The 18,766-nt window shown below is 49.1% G+C and overlaps 2 protein-coding genes across 2 annotated transcripts; both read left to right on the top strand.

Annotated features, from left to right (window-relative positions):
• Positions 1-264: 264 nt before the first annotated feature.
• MAGEB3 (MAGE family member B3) lies at positions 265-12,976 on the top strand. The gene is made up of 3 exons (XM_054544206.1): positions 265-381; positions 8,751-8,851; positions 11,347-12,976. The coding sequence occupies exon 3, from the start codon at positions 11,408-11,410 to the stop codon at positions 12,446-12,448; it is 1,041 nt and encodes a 346-aa protein (XP_054400181.1). The 5' UTR covers positions 265-381; positions 8,751-8,851; positions 11,347-11,407; the 3' UTR covers positions 12,449-12,976.
• Positions 12,977-17,363: 4,387 nt separating this feature from the next.
• On the top strand, positions 17,364-18,761 carry MAGEB4 (MAGE family member B4). Its single transcript, XM_002831495.4, has one exon. The coding sequence runs from the start codon at positions 17,500-17,502 to the stop codon at positions 18,541-18,543; it is 1,044 nt and encodes a 347-aa protein (XP_002831541.1). The 5' UTR covers positions 17,364-17,499; the 3' UTR covers positions 18,544-18,761.
• The last annotated feature ends 5 nt before the right edge of the window (positions 18,762-18,766 follow it).

Below are 18,766 nucleotides of genomic sequence, written 5' to 3' on the forward strand. Positions count from 1 at the left end.
TAACGGGGCGATCTACCCAAACCTCTTCTCAGCCTAGAATGCCCCAGGCAGTGCAGCCAGACTGAGCATCCTCTCTTTTACCCTTCAGAGTTCTCAGTGAAGTGAGAGTTTTGACCTAAGGTGACCTCAGTTAACTAGAGGGAGGAACCAGGGTCTGGCAGATATCAGGGAGGACCTTGAATGAAGAACAGGAGGAGCCAGAACAGTGATGTCCCATAGAAACCCGACTCCACTGTCTGCCCTCACAGGACCCAAACATCCCTGGCCTAATGTGGCTCATCAAAACTTCAGCCTAGATCTCGGAGGACCTTAATCTGAGCAGGATTCATGGCTTGGAAGGTGGAGTCCCAGGACTGGCCAGCAGCGAAGTGAGGTTCTTGAGTGAGTAAAAAAGGGAAAACCAAACCCACAAATAAGGGGACTTCTCGGAGCCCAATCCATATTTTTAACCCTGGAAAGCCCTAGGCAGAGATATAAAACTGGCTTGCCTCTCATTTCAGCCTGGAGGATCTCAGGGAGGGGAAGGCTTTGTCTAACAGGGCAGCCTCAGTTCTTCAGAGGTCTCTTGGCCCTAACTAGAGTCAAGATGAAGACCAAGCCGGTGCGGTGTCTCAGGCCTGTAATCCCAGCATACTGGGAGGCCGAGGCGAGTAAACTGTGTGAGCCCAGGAGTTCGAAACCAGCCAGGGCAGCACGGCGAAAACCTGTCTCTACAAAAAAAAAAAAAAAAAAAGCCGGGCAGCAGTGGAACACCCCTGTAGTCCCAGCTACCCAGGAGGCTGAGGTGGGAGGATCGCTTAAGCCCTAGGGGTCAAGGCTGCAGTGAGCCAAGGTCACGCCACTGCGCTCCAGCCTGGGCGACAGAGAGAAACACTGTCTCAAATTAGCCGGGCGTGGTGGGGCCCACGTATAGTCCCAGCTATTCGGGAGGCGGAGGCAGGAGAATCGCTTGAACCCGGGAAGCAGAGGTTGCAGTGAGCCAAGATCGCGCCACTGCACTCCCGCCTGGGTGACAGAGCAAGACTCTATCTCAAAAATAAATACAAACTTTTTTTTTTTTTTTAATTTTAAGGCAGGGCTCTGGCTCACGCTTGTAATCCCAACATTTTGGGAGGACGAAGCCAGCCTCATCGCTTAAGCACAGGAGTTCGAGGACTGGGAGGTGGAGGTTGTGGCAAGCCAAGATTGTGCGGCTGCACTCCAGCCTGGAAGACAGAGAGAGCCCCTGTCACAAAAAAAAAAAAAAAAAAGAAAGAAAGAAAGAAATATGAGGCCCACTGGTGCTAACCAGGGAACCTCTCTCCAAAAGAGGGGCCCACCAAAAGCCCTAACCCTGTTTCAGGTCTTTGAAGCCCCAGGACATGGTCCGATAACATGCCTAGACTTCCCCTGTAGGGACTATGGGAGGGGAGGATTTTGGAGGTTGGCGGACTTCGCTCAGTAGAGGTGTTACTCTGCTCCGCTTAGTATCAAGGTGAGAACCCTGAATAAGGACCTAGGGACCACCGACTCCAGAACAGTGGGGTCCCAGCGTCTCACCCCCTGCTGTCAGCCCTCAGAGACCCCGAGCGGGATGTGGCTCACCCTCACTTCCGCTTTGAAAGTGAGGCTGTTGGCCTGACGGGTGCAATAGCTTCAGTCAGGTTCGCAGCCTAGCGTGAATTCTTAGAACTGATCCGGAGTAAAGGTAAGAACCCTCAGCGGGGACTGAAGGGACAATCCATGTTTTTAACCCTGGAAAGCCCTAGGCAGAGCTATAAAACTGGCTTGCCTCTCATTCAGCCTGGCGGGTCTCAGGGAGGGGAAGGCTTTGTCTAACATGGCAGCCTCAGTTCTTCAGAGGTCTCTTGGCCCTAACTAGAGTCAAGATGAAGACCAAGCCGGTGCGGTGTCTCAGGCCTGTAATCCCAGCACACTGGGAGGCCGAGGCGAGTCCCCCCAGGAGTTCGAAACCAGCCGGGGCAGCATGGAGAAAACCTGTCTCTACAAAAAAAAAAAAAAAAAAAAAAAAAATGGCCGGGCAGCAGTGGAGCACCCCTATAGTCCCAGCTACCTAGAAGGCTGAGGTGGGAGGATCGCTTAAACCCTAGGGGTCAAGGCTGCAGTGAGCCAATGTCACGCCATTGCGCTCCAGCCTGGGCGACAGAGAGAAACACTGTCTCAAATTAGCCGAGCGTGGTGGGGCCCACGTATAGTCCCAGCTATTCGGGAGGCGGAGGCAGGAGAATCGCTTGAACCCGGGAAGCAGAGGTTGCAGTGAGCCAAGATCGCGCCACTGCACTCCCGCCTGGGTGACAGAGCGAGACTCTATCTCAAAAATAAATGCAAACTTTTTTTTTTTTTTTTAATTTTAAGGCAGGGCTCTGGCTCACGCTTGTAATCCCAACATTTTGGGAGGACGAAGCCAGCCTCATCGCTTAAGCACAGGAGTTCGAGGACTGGGAGGTGGAGGTTGTGGCAAGCCAAGATTGCGCGGCTGCACTCCAGCCTGGAAGACAGAGAGAGCCCCTGTCACCAAAAAAAAAAAAAAAAAAAAAAGAAAGAAATATGAGGCCCACTGGTGCTAACCAGGGAACCTCTCTCCAAAAGAGGGGCCCACCAAAAGCCCTAACCCTGTTTCAGGTCTTTGAAGCCCCAGGACATGGTCCGATAACATGCCTAGACTTCCCCTCTAGGGACTATGGGAGGGGAGGATTTTGGAGGTTGGCGGACTTCGCTCAGTAGAGGTGTTACTCTGCTCCGCTTAGTATCAAGGTGAGAACCCTGAATAAGGACCTAGGGACCACCGACTCCAGAACAGTGGGGTCCCAGCGTCTCACCCCCTGCTGTCAGCCCTCGGAGACCCCCAGCGGGATGTTGCTCACCCTCACTTCCGCTTTGAAAGTGAGGCTGTTGGCCTGACGGGTGCAATAGCTTCAGTCAGGTTCGCAGCCTAGCGTGAATTCTTAGAACTGATCCGGAGTAAAGGTAAGAACCTTCAGCGGGGACTGAAGGGACAATCCATGTTTTTAACCCTGGAAAGCCCTAGGCAGAGCTATAAAACTGGCTTGCCTCTCATTCAGCCTGGCGGGTCTCAGGGAGGGGAAGGCTTTGTCTAACATGGCAGCCTCAGTTCTTCAGAGGTCTCTTGGCCCTAACTAGAGTCAAGATGAAGACCAAGCCGGTGCGGTGTCTCAGGCCTGTAATCCCAGCACACTGGGAGGCCGAGGCGAGTCCCCCCAGGAGTTCGAAACCAGCCGGGGCAGCATGGAGAAAACCTGTCTCTACAAAAAAAAAAAAAAAAAAAAAAAAAAAAGGCCAGGCAGCAGTGGAGCACCCCTGTAGTCCCAGCTACCCAGAAGGCTGAGGTGGGAGGATCGCTTAAACCCTAGGGGTCAAGGCTGCGGTGAACCAAGGTCACGCCACTGCGCTCCAGCCTGGGCGACAGAGAGAAACACTGTCTCAAATTAGCCGGGCGTGGTGGGGCGCACGTATAGTCCCAGCTATTCGGGAGGCGGAGGCAAGAGAATCGCTTGAACCCGGGAAGCAGAGGTTGCAGTGAGCCAAGATCGCGCCACTGCACTCCCGCCTGGGTGACAGAGCGAGACTCTATCTCAAAAATAAATACAAACTTTTTTTTTTTTTTTAATTTTAAGGCAGGGCTCTGGCTCACGCTTGTAATCCCAACATTTTGGGAGGACGAAGCCAGCCTCATCGCTTAAGCACAGGAGTTCGAGGACTGGGAGGTGGAGGTTGTGGCAAGCCAAGATTGCGCGGCTGCACTCCAGCCTGGAAGACAGAGAGAGCCCCTGTCACAAAAAAAAAAAAAAAAAGAAAGAAAGAAAGAAATATGAGGCCCACTGGTGCTAACCAGGGAACCTCTCTCCAAAAGAGGGGCCCACCAAAAACCCTAACCCTGTTTCAGGTCTTTGAAGCCCCAGGACATGGTCCGATAACATGCCTAGACTTCCCCTCTAGGGACTGTGGGAGGGGAGGATTTTGGAGGTTGGCGGACTTCGTTCAGTAGAGGTGTTACTCTGCTCCGCTTAGTATCAAGGTGAGAACCCTGAATAAGGACCTAGGGACCACCGACTCCAGAACAGTGGGGTCCCAGCGTCTCACCCCCTGCTGTCAGCCCTCCGAGACCCCCAGCGGGATGTTGCTCACCCTCACTTCCGCTTTGAAAGTGAGGCTGTTGGCCTGACGGGTGCAATAGCTTCAGTCAGGTTCGCAGCCTAGCGTGAATTCTTAGAACTGATCCGGAGTAAAGGTAAGAACCCTCAGCGGGGACTGAAGGGACAATCCATGTTTTTAACCCTGGAAAGCCCTAGGCAGAGCTATAAAACTGGCTTGCCTCTCATTCAGCCTGGCGGGTCTCAGGGAGGGGAAGGCTTTGTCTAACATGGCAGCCTCAGTTCTTCAGAGGTCTCTTGGCCCTAACTAGAGTCAAGATGAAGACCAAGCCGGTGCGGTGTCTCAGGCCTGTAATCCCAGCACACTGGGAGGCCGAGGCGAGTCCCCCCAGGAGTTCGAAACCAGCCGGGGCAGCATGGAGAAAACCTGTCTCTACAAAAAAAAAAAAAAAAAAAAAAAAAATGGCCGGGCAGCAGTGGAGCACCCCTATAGTCCCAGCTACCTAGAAGGCTGAGGTGGGAGGATCGCTTAAACCCTAGGGGTCAAGGCTGCAGTGAGCCAATGTCACGCCATTGCGCTCCAGCCTGGGCGACAGAGAGAAACACTGTCTCAAATTAGCCGAGCGTGGTGGGGCCCACGTATAGTCCCAGCTATTCGGGAGGCGGAGGCAGGAGAATCGCTTGAACCCGGGAAGCAGAGGTTGCAGTGAGCCAAGATCGCGCCACTGCACTCCCGCCTGGGTGACAGAGCGAGACTCTATCTCAAAAATAAATGCAAACTTTTTTTTTTTTTTTTAATTTTAAGGCAGGGCTCTGGCTCACGCTTGTAATCCCAACATTTTGGGAGGACGAAGCCAGCCTCATCGCTTAAGCACAGGAGTTCGAGGACTGGGAGGTGGAGGTTGTGGCAAGCCAAGATTGCGCGGCTGCACTCCAGCCTGGAAGACAGAGAGAGCCCCTGTCACCAAAAAAAAAAAAAAAAAAAAAAGAAAGAAATATGAGGCCCACTGGTGCTAACCAGGGAACCTCTCTCCAAAAGAGGGGCCCACCAAAAGCCCTAACCCTGTTTCAGGTCTTTGAAGCCCCAGGACATGGTCCGATAACATGCCTAGACTTCCCCTCTAGGGACTATGGGAGGGGAGGATTTTGGAGGTTGGCGGACTTCGCTCAGTAGAGGTGTTACTCTGCTCCGCTTAGTATCAAGGTGAGAACCCTGAATAAGGACCTAGGGACCACCGACTCCAGAACAGTGGGGTCCCAGCGTCTCACCCCCTGCTGTCAGCCCTCGGAGACCCCCAGCGGGATGTTGCTCACCCTCACTTCCGCTTTGAAAGTGAGGCTGTTGGCCTGACGGGTGCAATAGCTTCAGTCAGGTTCGCAGCCTAGCGTGAATTCTTAGAACTGATCCGGAGTAAAGGTAAGAACCTTCAGCGGGGACTGAAGGGACAATCCATGTTTTTAACCCTGGAAAGCCCTAGGCAGAGCTATAAAACTGGCTTGCCTCTCATTCAGCCTGGCGGGTCTCAGGGAGGGGAAGGCTTTGTCTAACATGGCAGCCTCAGTTCTTCAGAGGTCTCTTGGCCCTAACTAGAGTCAAGATGAAGACCAAGCCGGTGCGGTGTCTCAGGCCTGTAATCCCAGCACACTGGGAGGCCGAGGCGAGTCCCCCCAGGAGTTCGAAACCAGCCGGGGCAGCATGGAGAAAACCTGTCTCTACAAAAAAAAAAAAAAAAAAAAAAAAAAAAGGCCAGGCAGCAGTGGAGCACCCCTGTAGTCCCAGCTACCCAGAAGGCTGAGGTGGGAGGATCGCTTAAACCCTAGGGGTCAAGGCTGCGGTGAACCAAGGTCACGCCACTGCGCTCCAGCCTGGGCGACAGAGAGAAACACTGTCTCAAATTAGCCGGGCGTGGTGGGGCGCACGTATAGTCCCAGCTATTCGGGAGGCGGAGGCAAGAGAATCGCTTGAACCCGGGAAGCAGAGGTTGCAGTGAGCCAAGATCGCGCCACTGCACTCCCGCCTGGGTGACAGAGCGAGACTCTATCTCAAAAATAAATACAAACTTTTTTTTTTTTTTTAATTTTAAGGCAGGGCTCTGGCTCACGCTTGTAATCCCAACATTTTGGGAGGACGAAGCCAGCCTCATCGCTTAAGCACAGGAGTTCGAGGACTGGGAGGTGGAGGTTGTGGCAAGCCAAGATTGCGCGGCTGCACTCCAGCCTGGAAGACAGAGAGAGCCCCTGTCACAAAAAAAAAAAAAAAAAGAAAGAAAGAAAGAAATATGAGGCCCACTGGTGCTAACCAGGGAACCTCTCTCCAAAAGAGGGGCCCACCAAAAACCCTAACCCTGTTTCAGGTCTTTGAAGCCCCAGGACATGGTCCGATAACATGCCTAGACTTCCCCTCTAGGGACTGTGGGAGGGGAGGATTTTGGAGGTTGGCGGACTTCGTTCAGTAGAGGTGTTACTCTGCTCCGCTTAGTATCAAGGTGAGAACCCTGAATAAGGACCTAGGGACCACCGACTCCAGAACAGTGGGGTCCCAGCGTCTCACCCCCTGCTGTCAGCCCTCCGAGACCCCCAGCGGGATGTTGCTCACCCTCACTTCCGCTTTGAAAGTGAGGCTGTTGGCCTGACGGGTGCAATAGCTTCAGTCAGGTTCGCAGCCTAGCGTGAATTCTTAGAACTGATCCGGAGTAAAGGTAAGAACCCTCAGCGGGGACTGAAGGGACAATCCATGTTTTTAACCCTGGAAAGCCCTAGGCAGAGCTATAAAACTGGCTTGCCTCTCATTTCAGCCTGGCGGGTCTCAGGGAGGGGAAGGCTTTGTCTAACATGGCAGCCTCAGTTCTTCAGAGGTCTCTTGGCCCTAACTAGAGTCAAGATGAAGACCAAGCCGGTGCGGTGTCTCAGGCCTGTAATCCCAGCACACTGGGAGGCCGAGGCGAGTCCCCCCAGGAGTTCGAAACCAGCCGGGGCAGCATGGCGAAAACCTGTCTCTACAAAAAAAAAAAAAAAAAAAATGGCCGGGCAGCAGTGGAGCACCCCTATAGTCCCAGCTACCTAGAAGGCTGAGGTGGGAGGATCGCTTAAACCCTAGGGGTCAAGGCTGCAGTGAGCCAATGTCACGCCACTGCGCTCCAGCCTGGGCGACAGAGAGAAACACTGTCTCAAATTAGCCGAGCGTGGTGGGGCCCACGTATAGTCCCAGCTATTCGGGAGGCGGAGGCAGGAGAATCGCTTGAACCCGGGAAGCAGAGGTTGCAGTGAGCCAAGATCGCGCCACTGCACTCCCGCCTGGGTGACAGAGCGAGACTCTATCTCAAAAATAAATGCAAACTTTTTTTTTTTTTTTTTAATTTTAAGGCAGGGCTCTGGCTCACGCTTGTAATCCCAACATTTTGGGAGGACGAAGCCAGCCTCATCGCTTAAGCACAGGAGTTCGAGGACTGGGAGGTGGAGGTTGTGGCAAGCCAAGATTGCGCGGCTGCACTCCAGCCTGGAAGACAGAGAGAGCCCCTGTCACCAAAAAAAAAAAAAAGAAAGAAATATGAGGCCCACTGGTGCTAACCAGGGAACCTCTCTCCAAAAGAGGGGCCCACCAAAAGCCCTAACCCTGTTTCAGGTCTTTGAAGCCCCAGGACATGGTCCGATAACATGCCTAGACTTCCCCTCTAGGGACTATGGGAGGGGAGGATTTTGGAGGTTGGCGGACTTCGCTCAGTAGAGGTGTTACTCTGCTCCGCTTAGTATCAAGGTGAGAACCCTGAATAAGGACCTAGGGACCACCGACTCCAGAACAGTGGGGTCCCAGCGTCTCGCCCCCTGCTGTCAGCCCTCGGAGACCCCCAGCGGGATGTTGCTCACCCTCACTTCCGCTTTGAAAGTGAGGCTGTTGGCCTGACGGGTGCAATAGCTTCAGTCAGGTTCGCAGCCTAGCGTGAATTCTTAGAACTGATCCGGAGTAAAGGTAAGAACCCTCAGCGGGGACTGAAGGGACAATCCATGTTTTTAACCCTGGAAAGCCCTAGGCAGAGCTATAAAACTGGCTTGCCTCTCATTCAGCCTGGCGGGTCTCAGGGAGGGGAAGGCTTTGTCTAACATGGCAGCCTCAGTTCTTCAGAGGTCTCTTGGCCCTAACTAGAGTCAAGATGAAGACCAAGCCGGTGCGGTGTCTCAGGCCTGTAATCCCAGCACACTGGGAGGCCGAGGCGAGTCCCCCCAGGAGTTCGAAACCAGCCGGGGCAGCATGGCGAAAACCTGTCTCTACAAAAAAAAAAAAAAAAAAAAAAATGGCCGGGCAGCAGTGGAGCACCCCTGTAGTCCCAGCTACCCAGAAGGCTGAGGTGGGAGGATCGCTTAAACCCTAGGGGTCAAGGCTGCGGTGAACCAAGGTCACGCCACTGCGCTCCAGCCTGGGCGACAGAGAGAAACACTGTCTCAAATTAGCCGGGCGTGGTGGGGCGCACGTATAGTCCCAGCTATTCGGGAGGCGGAGGCAGGAGAATCGCTTGAACCTGGGAGGCAGAGGTTGCAGTGAGCCAAGATCGCGCCACTGCACTCCCGCCTGGGTGACAGAGCGAGACTCCATCTCAAAATAAATAAATAATATAAACTTTTTTTTTTTTTTTAAATTTTAAGGCAGGTCTCTGGCTGACGCTTGTAATCCAACATTTTGGGAGGACGAAGCCAGCCTCATCGCTTAAGCACAGGAGTTCGAGGACTGGGAGGTGGAGGTTGTGGTAAGCCAAGATTGCGCGGCTGCGCTCCAGCCTGGAAGACAGAGAGAGCCCCTGTCACAAAAAAAAAAAAAAAAAAAAGAAAGAAAGAAATATGAGGCCCACTGGTGCTAACCAGGGAACCTCTCTCCAAAAGAGGGGCCCACCAAAAGCCCTAACCCTGTTTCAGGTCTTTGAAGCCCCAGGACATGGTCCGATAACATGCCTAGACTTCCCCTCTAGGGACTATGGGAGGGGAGGATTTTGGAGGTTGGTTGACTTCGCTCAGTAGAGGTGTTACTCTGCTCCACTTAGTATCAAGGTGAGAACCCTGAATAAGGACCTAGGGACCACTGACTCCAGAACAGTAGGGTCCCAGCGTCTCAGTCCCTGCTGTCAGCCCTCAGAGACCCCGAGCGGGACGTGGCTCACCCTCACAACTCCCTGCCCATTACAAAAGGAGACCCACAACGTCTCACCCTTGCGGTTGACCCTGGGAGGTCCTGGTTGAGTTCTGTCTGGAAAGGCACCCAGAGGGAGGTTCTTTCACTAAGGGAGCAGCCCCAGTTATTCAGTTGGAGGGGACCTGGACCCTAACTCGAGCCAAGGTGAAGTCTCCGAGTGCTAAAGGATGGGATCTCTTCCCAGTAGGGGTGTCAACAGACAGCAGCAGCAACCCTACTGGTTAGCATCCCCCTGGTTAGCACCAGTGGTCCTCGTGTTTTTTATTTATTTTTATTTTTTTTCAGACAAGGTCTCACTGCTGCTAGCCAGTTTAGAAGGCTCCAGACAAGTGTAGTCATAAGCGGAGGCCCTGACTTCCCCGTCCAGGGAGGGAAGTGTTCAGGGAGATGAGTGTTTTGTTTGGAGGTTGGCGAACTCAGGTCAGTAGAGGGAGAAATTTCAGGCTGTGATAAGATACCAAGGTGAAGACCCTGAATGAGAATCTAGGGACCAGCGACTCCAAAACAGTGAAGTCTCATAGAGTTCCACCCCTGTTGTCAGCCATCAGACCCCAGGAAGCTGTGAACAGATAAGGCTCTTCCTCACTTCCTTGGAAGTGCTTTGAAGGGGAGGATCTGGAGGTGAGGGGCACGGCATCCCTTCGGCAGAGGGTGAATTCCTTGGACTGTCTGGAGTCAAGGTCAGGACCCTGAATGTGGATGAAAGGGACCACCATCCCCCAACCTATAACAAAGAGGGCCACACTAAATCCTGCCCCAGAAGTCTTCCCTGGGAATACCTTGAAAGCTGTCTGACAGATATCTACCTGGAAAGTCTCAGGGAGGGAAGGGCCTTGGTCTAAGAAAGGAGCCCCAGTTCAGCAGGTGGAAGAGAGACTTGGGTCCTAACTGGAGTCAAGGTGAGGGCCCTGAGTGCTAATGAAGGAATCTCTCTGCAATAGAGGTGTCAACACAAACAATGTCCTTGCACTCATTTTGCAAGCTCCAGGCAAAGGTATTCATAGGTGAGGGGTCCCTGACTTCCCTGTCTAGGGCCTTGTTCTGAGGCTGGAGGACTTAGGTTAATGGAGGGAAGTGTCCCACATCCTACTAGGAGTCAAGGTCAGAGACCTGAGAGAAAACTAAAGGGAACACTCTCTCTAAAAAGTAAAGTCCCACAAATTATGCCTCTTCTCTCAGCTCCGGGAAGCCTTGGAATAACGTCAGCCCCCCTTACTGCCTAGAGAGTGCCAGAAAGGTTGAACTAATTACATGCCCCAGTTCTGCAGAGGGAAGAGTGAGGAGACCCAGAGCCTTGCAGGGGTCATAGTGAGGACCCTGAATGAAGACTAGTGATACAACTTCTCCCACATAAAGAAGAGACAACAAAGATTCCCCCACTCCCCACTTGCAGCGCTGACGAGGCTGGGCATGAAGGTCAGGTGTATGTGAACTCACCTTCTTTTAATGGCATTAGGTTGCTGAGAGCCTTTACCTAAAGTGAGGGGCATCAGATCAGCAGAGGCAGCTGTCCTAGGTCCTATCTAGAGACAAGATGAGGACTATGAATGAGGTGTCAGGACCCCAATAAGCCCAGGAAAGAGTAGGACTCCACAATGCTGTTAGCACCTAGTTCCTCCTGTCAGGGGTGGTAAGGCTGAGACATTCCTTCACCTCCTCTTAGGTGGTCCCAAGGAGATGAGGACATTTGCTGGAGGTGTCAAATTTAGTGCAGCACAGGGGAGAAGACCCAGCCCTGACAGTTTTTATGATGGTCCTGAGTGTGAACTGAGAGAAACCTCCTATCCCAGAGTAAAAGGAGATCCACAAGGACTAGACATGCCACGGCTGCTCTCAGTCCTAGTATACACAGAACAGGGCTGGCAGGCTGTGGCCTAAGGCACACTTTAATTACTTTCACAGGGTTCTCAGAGGACAAACTGATCAGAACAGAAGCCCTCTGGGTTTCTAGAGCAGCGTTCTCACAGAAAACTGCAGAGGCGACCTTCTTTTAAATCCAAAGTGGTACCTCTCTGCTGAAGGCGCTCTTACCCTCTCTTTCTCTCTCTCCTCCAGGTGCCTGTATCACCTGCCCTTCTGCTGACATTCCTGCCTGCTGTTCCTGACTACAGCCATCATGCCTCGGGGTCAGAAGAGTACGCTCCATGCACGTGAGAAATGCCAGCAGACCCGGGGTCAGACCCAGGATCACCAGGGTGCTCAGATCACTGCAACTAACAAGAAAAAAGTATCTTTTTCATCCCCTCTTATTTTGGGGCCTACTATCCAGAAAAAGTCTGCTGGTAGACCAGGTAGTGCTCTCAAGAAGCCTCAGAGAGCACTAGCCACCACTACATCTGTAGATGTTTCTTACAAAAAGTCATACAAGGGAGCCAACAGCAAAATTGAGAAAAAGCAAAGCTTCTCTCAGGGTCTATCCTCCACTGTGCGGTCTCGCACAGACCCTCTAACCATGAAGACAAATATGTTGGTGCAGTTCCTGATGGAAATGTACAAAATGAAAAAGCCCATTATGGAAGCAGATATGCTAAAAATTGTCCAAAAAAGCCATGAGAATCGCTTCCCTGAGATCCTTAAAAAAGCTGCTTTCAACATGGAGGTGGTATTTGGTGTTGATTTAAAGAAAGTTGATTCTACCAAGGACTCCTATGTCCTTGTCAGCAAAATGGATCTCCCCAACAATGGGACGGTGACTCGTGGGAGGGGATTTCCCAAGACAGGTCTCCTGCTGAATCTCCTGGGCGTGATCTTCATGAAGGGCAACTGTGCCACTGAGGAGAAGATCTGGGAGTTCCTGAATAAGATGAGAATATATGATGGGAAGAAACACTTCATATTTGGGGAGCCCAGAAAGCTCATCACCCAAGATTTGGTGAAGCTTAAATACCTGGAGTACCGACAAGTGCCCAACAGTAATCCTGCACGCTATGAATTCCTGTGGGGTCCAAGAGCCCATGCTGAAACCAGCAAGATGAAGGTACTGGAGTTTTGGGCCAAGGTCAATCAAACCGTCCCCAGTGCATTCCAGTTCTGGTATGAAGAGGCTTTGAGAGATGAGGAAGAAAGGGTCCAAGCTACAGCTATGCTCAATGATGGCAGTAGTGCCATGGGCAGAAAGCGTTCCAAGGCCAAGGCTAGCAGCTCTTCCCACGCCTAGTGAAGTCTAAGCAAATTTTGCATTTTGTGGTTAAAGAGGGCAGTCACTGTTCCAAGGAGTGAAGGACTGGGTGTTACTGGAGGGAACACACTGTATAATACCTTTTGTTTCTGTTCTAAATGGATAATTTGAAGTTTTATCTGTATTTTGGGGCATATTTTTCAAATGTTCCTTTTATTTAACATTGTAATCTAAGTTTAGGATTGATATTGGTCACATTTGTTGTTTAAGAGTAAAAATTTTGCTGTTTTGTAAAACAGATTGAGAAAAGTTCTATCTTATTCAGTGATCTGGTGTAAGATAACTTGGAATTAGAATAAGTATTTCCTTGAAAATGTTAAAAAAAAAAGTCAGCAGTAAAATGTATGGCATTAAGAAATAGAGAAAGAGTGTAAGATGGTCAATATTTGGTTTCCTAAATGCTTTTACTCTGTGTTTTAAGGAAATGAAAGATAAATAACCATATATGTCTGGCTTACTTAAGAATGTAGAATTAAATCATAATAAATTAGACCTCATGCTGACACACTCATTCTCCAAGTGTTAATTGAGCATCTGCTCTTGGAAGGGTCCATGCTAATACTGGGAGGGCTAAGAAAAAGAAGACCTAGCAATTGACCTTAAAATTATAAGGTCGAGAAGCAGCTATCATCTAAGGAAAATGGTGATATACACTCTAAGACCAAAAGGATACATGATAAGAAGGGAGGGAGGTGGTTCCACATGAGAACAGTCAAGTATGAATTATCTAATCAAGGCGGTGTTGGGCCTAAGGAAAGTGCAGGTCCCTCAATGGGAGTTAATCTAAGTGAGGCTCCATGGTGGGCTGGATGAGGCTGTGGGAATGGTGAGCAGGGGCCAGGCTCTTAGAAGTTGCCTCTCAGAGTTGCGAGACAAAGCTTGGAATAGGAAACAGTTCTTAACAGTTACTTTGGGATCATGGATAAATCAGGGAGAATCTGGGGTAGGAATGTGTCCTGTGCTCTTGTCCCAGCACAAATAAACACAGCACACACTAGGTGTTTTGTGCACATCATCTCCAGCCAGTTTCTGAGAAATAAGGGTAATACCCTCAAGGGAGGTGGGAGGCCCAGAAGCCACTGTGCTGGCACTCTCTGTCCTGGGCTGGGGTATCCAGAGCCTGTTCCATTAAAAGCGCATTCAATTAGGTTACCTCATGTGTGATTTGGCAAACTCTAGGCAAGGTCTAGATTTTGAGAGGTGGTTAAATGAATCAAAATAAAAGTGGTTTAGATGGAAGGATAGCTGAGAGAGAGGGAAGTTTTTGGTCCTTGAAACTCATTTTAGAATCTGTGTTGCATCTACTGAGGAAGTCTACCTCATACTAATATTGAATGATCTATCAAGTAATGAGGAAATATTATTTAGTTTTCCTTTCTAGGTAGCACTTTGTCTGATAGGGTTTTCTTTGTCCTAGAATATGGTATAATCTCTGACATCTCCTGCATTGAAAAATAAGTCCCAGTGTAGTAGATTGTAATGTCAGGGTACAAATTAATCACAATAAGAACTGGCCCTATTATATGTCTCAATACGTCTCAAGCACTTTACATACATTGTGTACATTTTACCGGTCCTACAAAACAGAGCTTATCAAACCCACTTCACAGATGAAAAGCCTGAAGCCCACAGTCTATTAAAGTGTCCAATTTCACATGGCTGGTAAGTGACAGGACTGGGACAAGACCCCCAGTCTGAATTAGTGTAAAGCACACTCTGTTCCATGCCTCCCAACCTGAGACTGACTGTGTCTCCTTATTCACTTTTCTTCTCACTACTCCCAAATGTATATCAAGTGATGAAAAGATTCTGTACCCAATCTGCTGGACTGAAATACAGAACCAGAGCAAGGAAATTACCAAAATGGTCGAGAGGTGTGAATTAAGGAGAGAAAGATAATATTTGGTGACAATAAGATTACATATGCAAAGTCAGATAAACTCAAAAGATCATGGAGTCACATTCTGCCATTCTGGACTGTCCCCCTTTTTATAGGAAGTTAAATCTTTTCCAAGAGAAATACATAAGAGGGTGGCAAAGAGAAGAAATAGATCAATGTTTTTTGTTTTTTTTTTTTTCTCTGACAGTATGACTTCTATCCTCAGGCTTCTGCCTTGTGTTACAGCTTCCCTATCTTACATCACTCCTGGGACAGGGATGCATTGTCTGCAAGATTTATTCATCACTCCTGGGACAGGGATGCATTGTCTGCAAGATTTATTATAGGGAAACTGATCAATAATTTTTAGGAATGTGGCATTTCCCAGGAAGTCATTAATTAAGGGACAAGAGCCAAGATAAAGACCTTCATATAGGACGACTGAGCAGAACAACATGCCAGACAGAGTTCTTAGCCTGAGCATCTCCTCACTTATTCTTCAAGGTTCTCAGGGACTTGTGAGTTCCATGCATCTCAGGTCAGTAGAGGGAGGAGTCCCATTATCTGACACATACCAAATTGAGGACCCTGAATGAAGAATGAGGGAAGCACTCACCCAAATAGCCTTGACAGGATGTGGCTGAACCTGATTTCTACTCTGGAGGTCTTAAGAAGGTAAAGACAATGATCTGAGGCTGTCTGACTCAGGTCCATAGAGGAAGGAGTCCTAATGTGTGCCAGGAGTAAAGTGAGTACCCTGAAGAGTGCAGGAACCACCAAACCCCTATCAGTGGGGATCCCACAGAATCCTCCCTATTGTCATCTCTGAGAGATTTAGGCATGAATGTCAGACAGAGGCACCCTCATATCCTCAGTAGTAACAGAGAAGTGAAGGTCTTGTTCTGAGGTGGGCAATCCCAGCTCAGCAAAGGGAGGAATATTAAGCCTTCCTGTGAGTGAGATTTAGGATCCTGAGTTAGGACCTGAGTAGGACAATCCACCATAAGACCTCAACCTGTCTACCACAGCTGCCACTCTTGGGAGACCATGGTCAGTTGTGGCCAGATGAGGCCACCCTCTTCCTCCTATCAGATCTCAGGGAGGTGCAGGCCTTTTAAACGGAGAGGTCTTCAGGTCAAAAAAGAGGGGAGCCCTAGGATTGCTAGGAGCCAAATCAAGGAAAACCGAGTGAGAACTGAGGGGACTGCTCACCTCTGAATAGAGAGGGCAACAGAGTCCACCCCCCTGCATAACTCTTAAATTGCCAGGGCGACATGTAAGGCTGAGGACTCACCATCACTTTTTTTTTTTTTTAATAATTGACCTTCTTTTTTAGAATAGTTTTACGTTCACAGCAAAACTGAGCAGAAAGCAGAGTCTCATAGGCATCCTGTCCTCCCACAGACACAGCCTCCTTCATATCAACCTCCCAAGCCAGGGTGATACATTTGTTACAATTGAGAATACGTGGACACATCATTATCACCCAATGTCCGTAGTTTAGGATTCATTCCTGATGCTGCACATTCTTTGGTTTTAATATTTAAAAATGTATAATGACGTATGTTTACCACCATAGAATCATCCAGAATTGTTTTACTGCCTTAAAAGTTCTCTGTGCCTGATCTCTTTATCTCTCACTCTCCCCAACCCTTGGAAACCACTGAACTTTGTACTGTTTCCATACTTTTGCCTTTTCCAGAATGTCATATAGATGGAATTATGCAATGTATAGACTTTTCAAATTGGCTTCTTTCACTTTGTAATATGTATCTAAGTTTCATCCATGTCTCTTTGTGGCTTGATAGTTCATTCCCTTTTAGTGCTGAATAATATTTTATTCTGTTAATTTATCCACTCTCCTTCTGAAGGACATATTGGTTGCTTCCCAGTTTGGGCAATTATGAATAAAGCTACTATAAACATTTGTGTGCAGGTTTTTTTTTTTTTTTTTTGTGGACATGCCGATTTCAACTCATTTGGCTAAATAACAAGGAGCGCACTTGCTAGATCATATGATAAGAGTATGCATAGCTTTGTAAGAAACTTACAAACTGTCTTCAAAAGTGGCTGTATCATTTTTCATGTCCACCAGCAATGACAGTGTGCTCCTGTTGCTCCACATCCTCATCAGTATTTGGGGTTATCAGTGTTTTTGATTTTGACCATTCTTATAGGTATGTAGTGGTATCACATTATTGTTTTAATTGGCAAGTCTCTAATGATATGTGATGTTGACCATCATTTCATGTACGTATTTGCCTTCCGTATATATTATTTGTTGAGGTGCCTGTTTAGATCTTTTGTCCATTTTTAATAGGGTTGGTCTGTTCTTATTGTTCAGTTTTAAGACATTTTTGTATGTTTTGGTTAACAGTCCCTTATCAGATATGGCTTTTGAAAATAATTTTTCCCAACCTGGGAGTTATCTTATTCTCTTTGTGGTATCTTTAGCAGAGCAGAAGTTTTAATTTAGCGAAGTCCAGATTATCAATTATTTTCTTTCACAGATGCCCATCACATTTTACATCAGAACTAGAAAAGATGAAATTCTTGGTCTGAAGTTGCAGTTATCAGTCAGCAGAAGAGACAGTCCACAACCTTGCATGGAGTCCAGATGAGGATCCTGAGTGCAAACTTGGGACCTAAAGAGCCCAGGACAGAGAGAGCACTAAATGCTTCTAGGCAGGGGTGGTGGGTTGAGGGGCCCCTAGACTTCCCTCATCTGGGTTCCAGAAAACTAAAGAGTCAATTTCACAACACCAATAGAGGGAGGCTCAGGCCCTGCCAAGAGCTGACATGATAATTCTAAAGGTAATCAGAGTGGATCCTCTCCAAGCCAGAACACAGAAAGCCCCACTGCAAGCCTTGTTGTCACCCAGTCAGCCCCAGGCAGGGTTGGCAAGCTGCAGCTTAAGGCACATTGTAACTTCCTCAGCTGGCTTCTTAGGGGACAGAATGACTAAGAACAATAGCCCAGTGAATACTTAGAGCAGTGTTCTCAAGGAATCCTGCAGAGGCGGCTTCTGAAAAGCCAAGGTAGTATCTGCCTGCTGAAGGTGTTCTCAGGATTTCCTTTGCTCTTCTCCAGGGACCACATCACCTGCCCTTCTGCCTACACTCCTACCTGCTGTACCTAACCACAGCCATCATGCCTCGGGGTCAGAAGAGTAAGCTCCGTGCCCGTGAGAAACGCCAGCGGACCCGTGGTCAGACCCAGGATCTCAAGGTTGGTCAGCCTACTGCAGCAGAGAAAGAAGAGTCTCCTTCCTCTTCCTCATCTGTTTTGGGGGATACTCCCTCCAGCTCCCTTGCTTTTGGCATTCCCCAGGAGCCTCAGAGAGAGCCACCCACCACCCCTGCTGCCGCAGCTATGTCATGCACTGGATCTGATGAAGGTGACGGGAGCCAAGATGAGGAAAATGCAAGTTCCTCCCAGGCCTCAACATCCACTGAGAGATCACTCAAAGATCCTCTAACCAGGAAGACGAAGATGTTAGTGCAGTTCCTGCTGTACAAGTATAAAATGAAAGAGCCCACTACAAAGGCAGAAATGCTGAAGATCATCAGCAAAAAGTACAAGAAGCACTTCCCTGAGATCTTCAGGAAAGTCTCTCAGCGCACAGAGCTGGTCTTTGGCCTTGCCTTGAAGGAGGTCAACCCCACCACTCACTCCTACATCCTCGTCAGCATGCTAGGCCCCACCAACGATGGAAACCAGAGCAGTGCCTGGACCCTTCCGAGGAATGGGCTTCTGATGCCTCTACTGAGTGTGATCTTCTTAAATGGCAACTGTGCCCGTGAAGAGGAAATCTGGGAATTCCTGAATATGTTGGGGATCTATGATGGAAAGAGGCACCTTATATTTGGGGAACCCCGAAAGCTCATCACCCAAGATCTGGTGCAGGAAAAATATCTGGAATACCAGCAGGTGCCCAACAGTGATCCCCCACGCTATCAATTCCTGTGGGGTCCAAGAGCTTATGCAGAAACCAGCAAGATGAAAGTCCTGGAGTTTTTGGCCAAGGTGAATGACACCACCCCCAATAACTTCCCACTCCTTTATGAAGCGGCTTTGAGAGATGAAGAAGAGAGAGCTGGAGCCCGGCCCAGAGTTGCAGCCAGGCGTGGCACTACAGCCATGACTAGCGCGTATTCCAGGGCCACATCCAGTAGCTCTTCCCACCCCATGTGAGATCTAAGGCAAATTGTTCACTTTGTGGTTGAAAGACCTGCTGCTTTCTCTGTTCCTGTGATGCATGAATAACTCGTTGATTTATCTCTTTGTTGTATTTTCCAGTGATGTTTCTTAAAATAGAAAGTTTATTTAGATTCAGAATATAAGTTTAGAAATGGCACGCATCACACGTTTATTGCTGTTTATCAGGTTGGTTTAGTGATAATAATTTTGTCTTTGA

Source organism: Pongo abelii, chromosome X, assembly GCF_028885655.2.
Source record: "Pongo abelii isolate AG06213 chromosome X, NHGRI_mPonAbe1-v2.0_pri, whole genome shotgun sequence".
Taxonomy (NCBI): Eukaryota; Metazoa; Chordata; class Mammalia; order Primates; family Hominidae; genus Pongo; species Pongo abelii.

Coding starts and splice junctions, on each gene's coding strand:
- MAGEB4 (XM_002831495.4), top strand. CDS start 17,500: ATGCCTCGGGGTCAGAAGAGTAAGCTCCGTGCCCGTGAGAAACGCCAG.
- MAGEB3 (XM_054544206.1), top strand. CDS start 11,408: ATGCCTCGGGGTCAGAAGAGTACGCTCCATGCACGTGAGAAATGCCAG.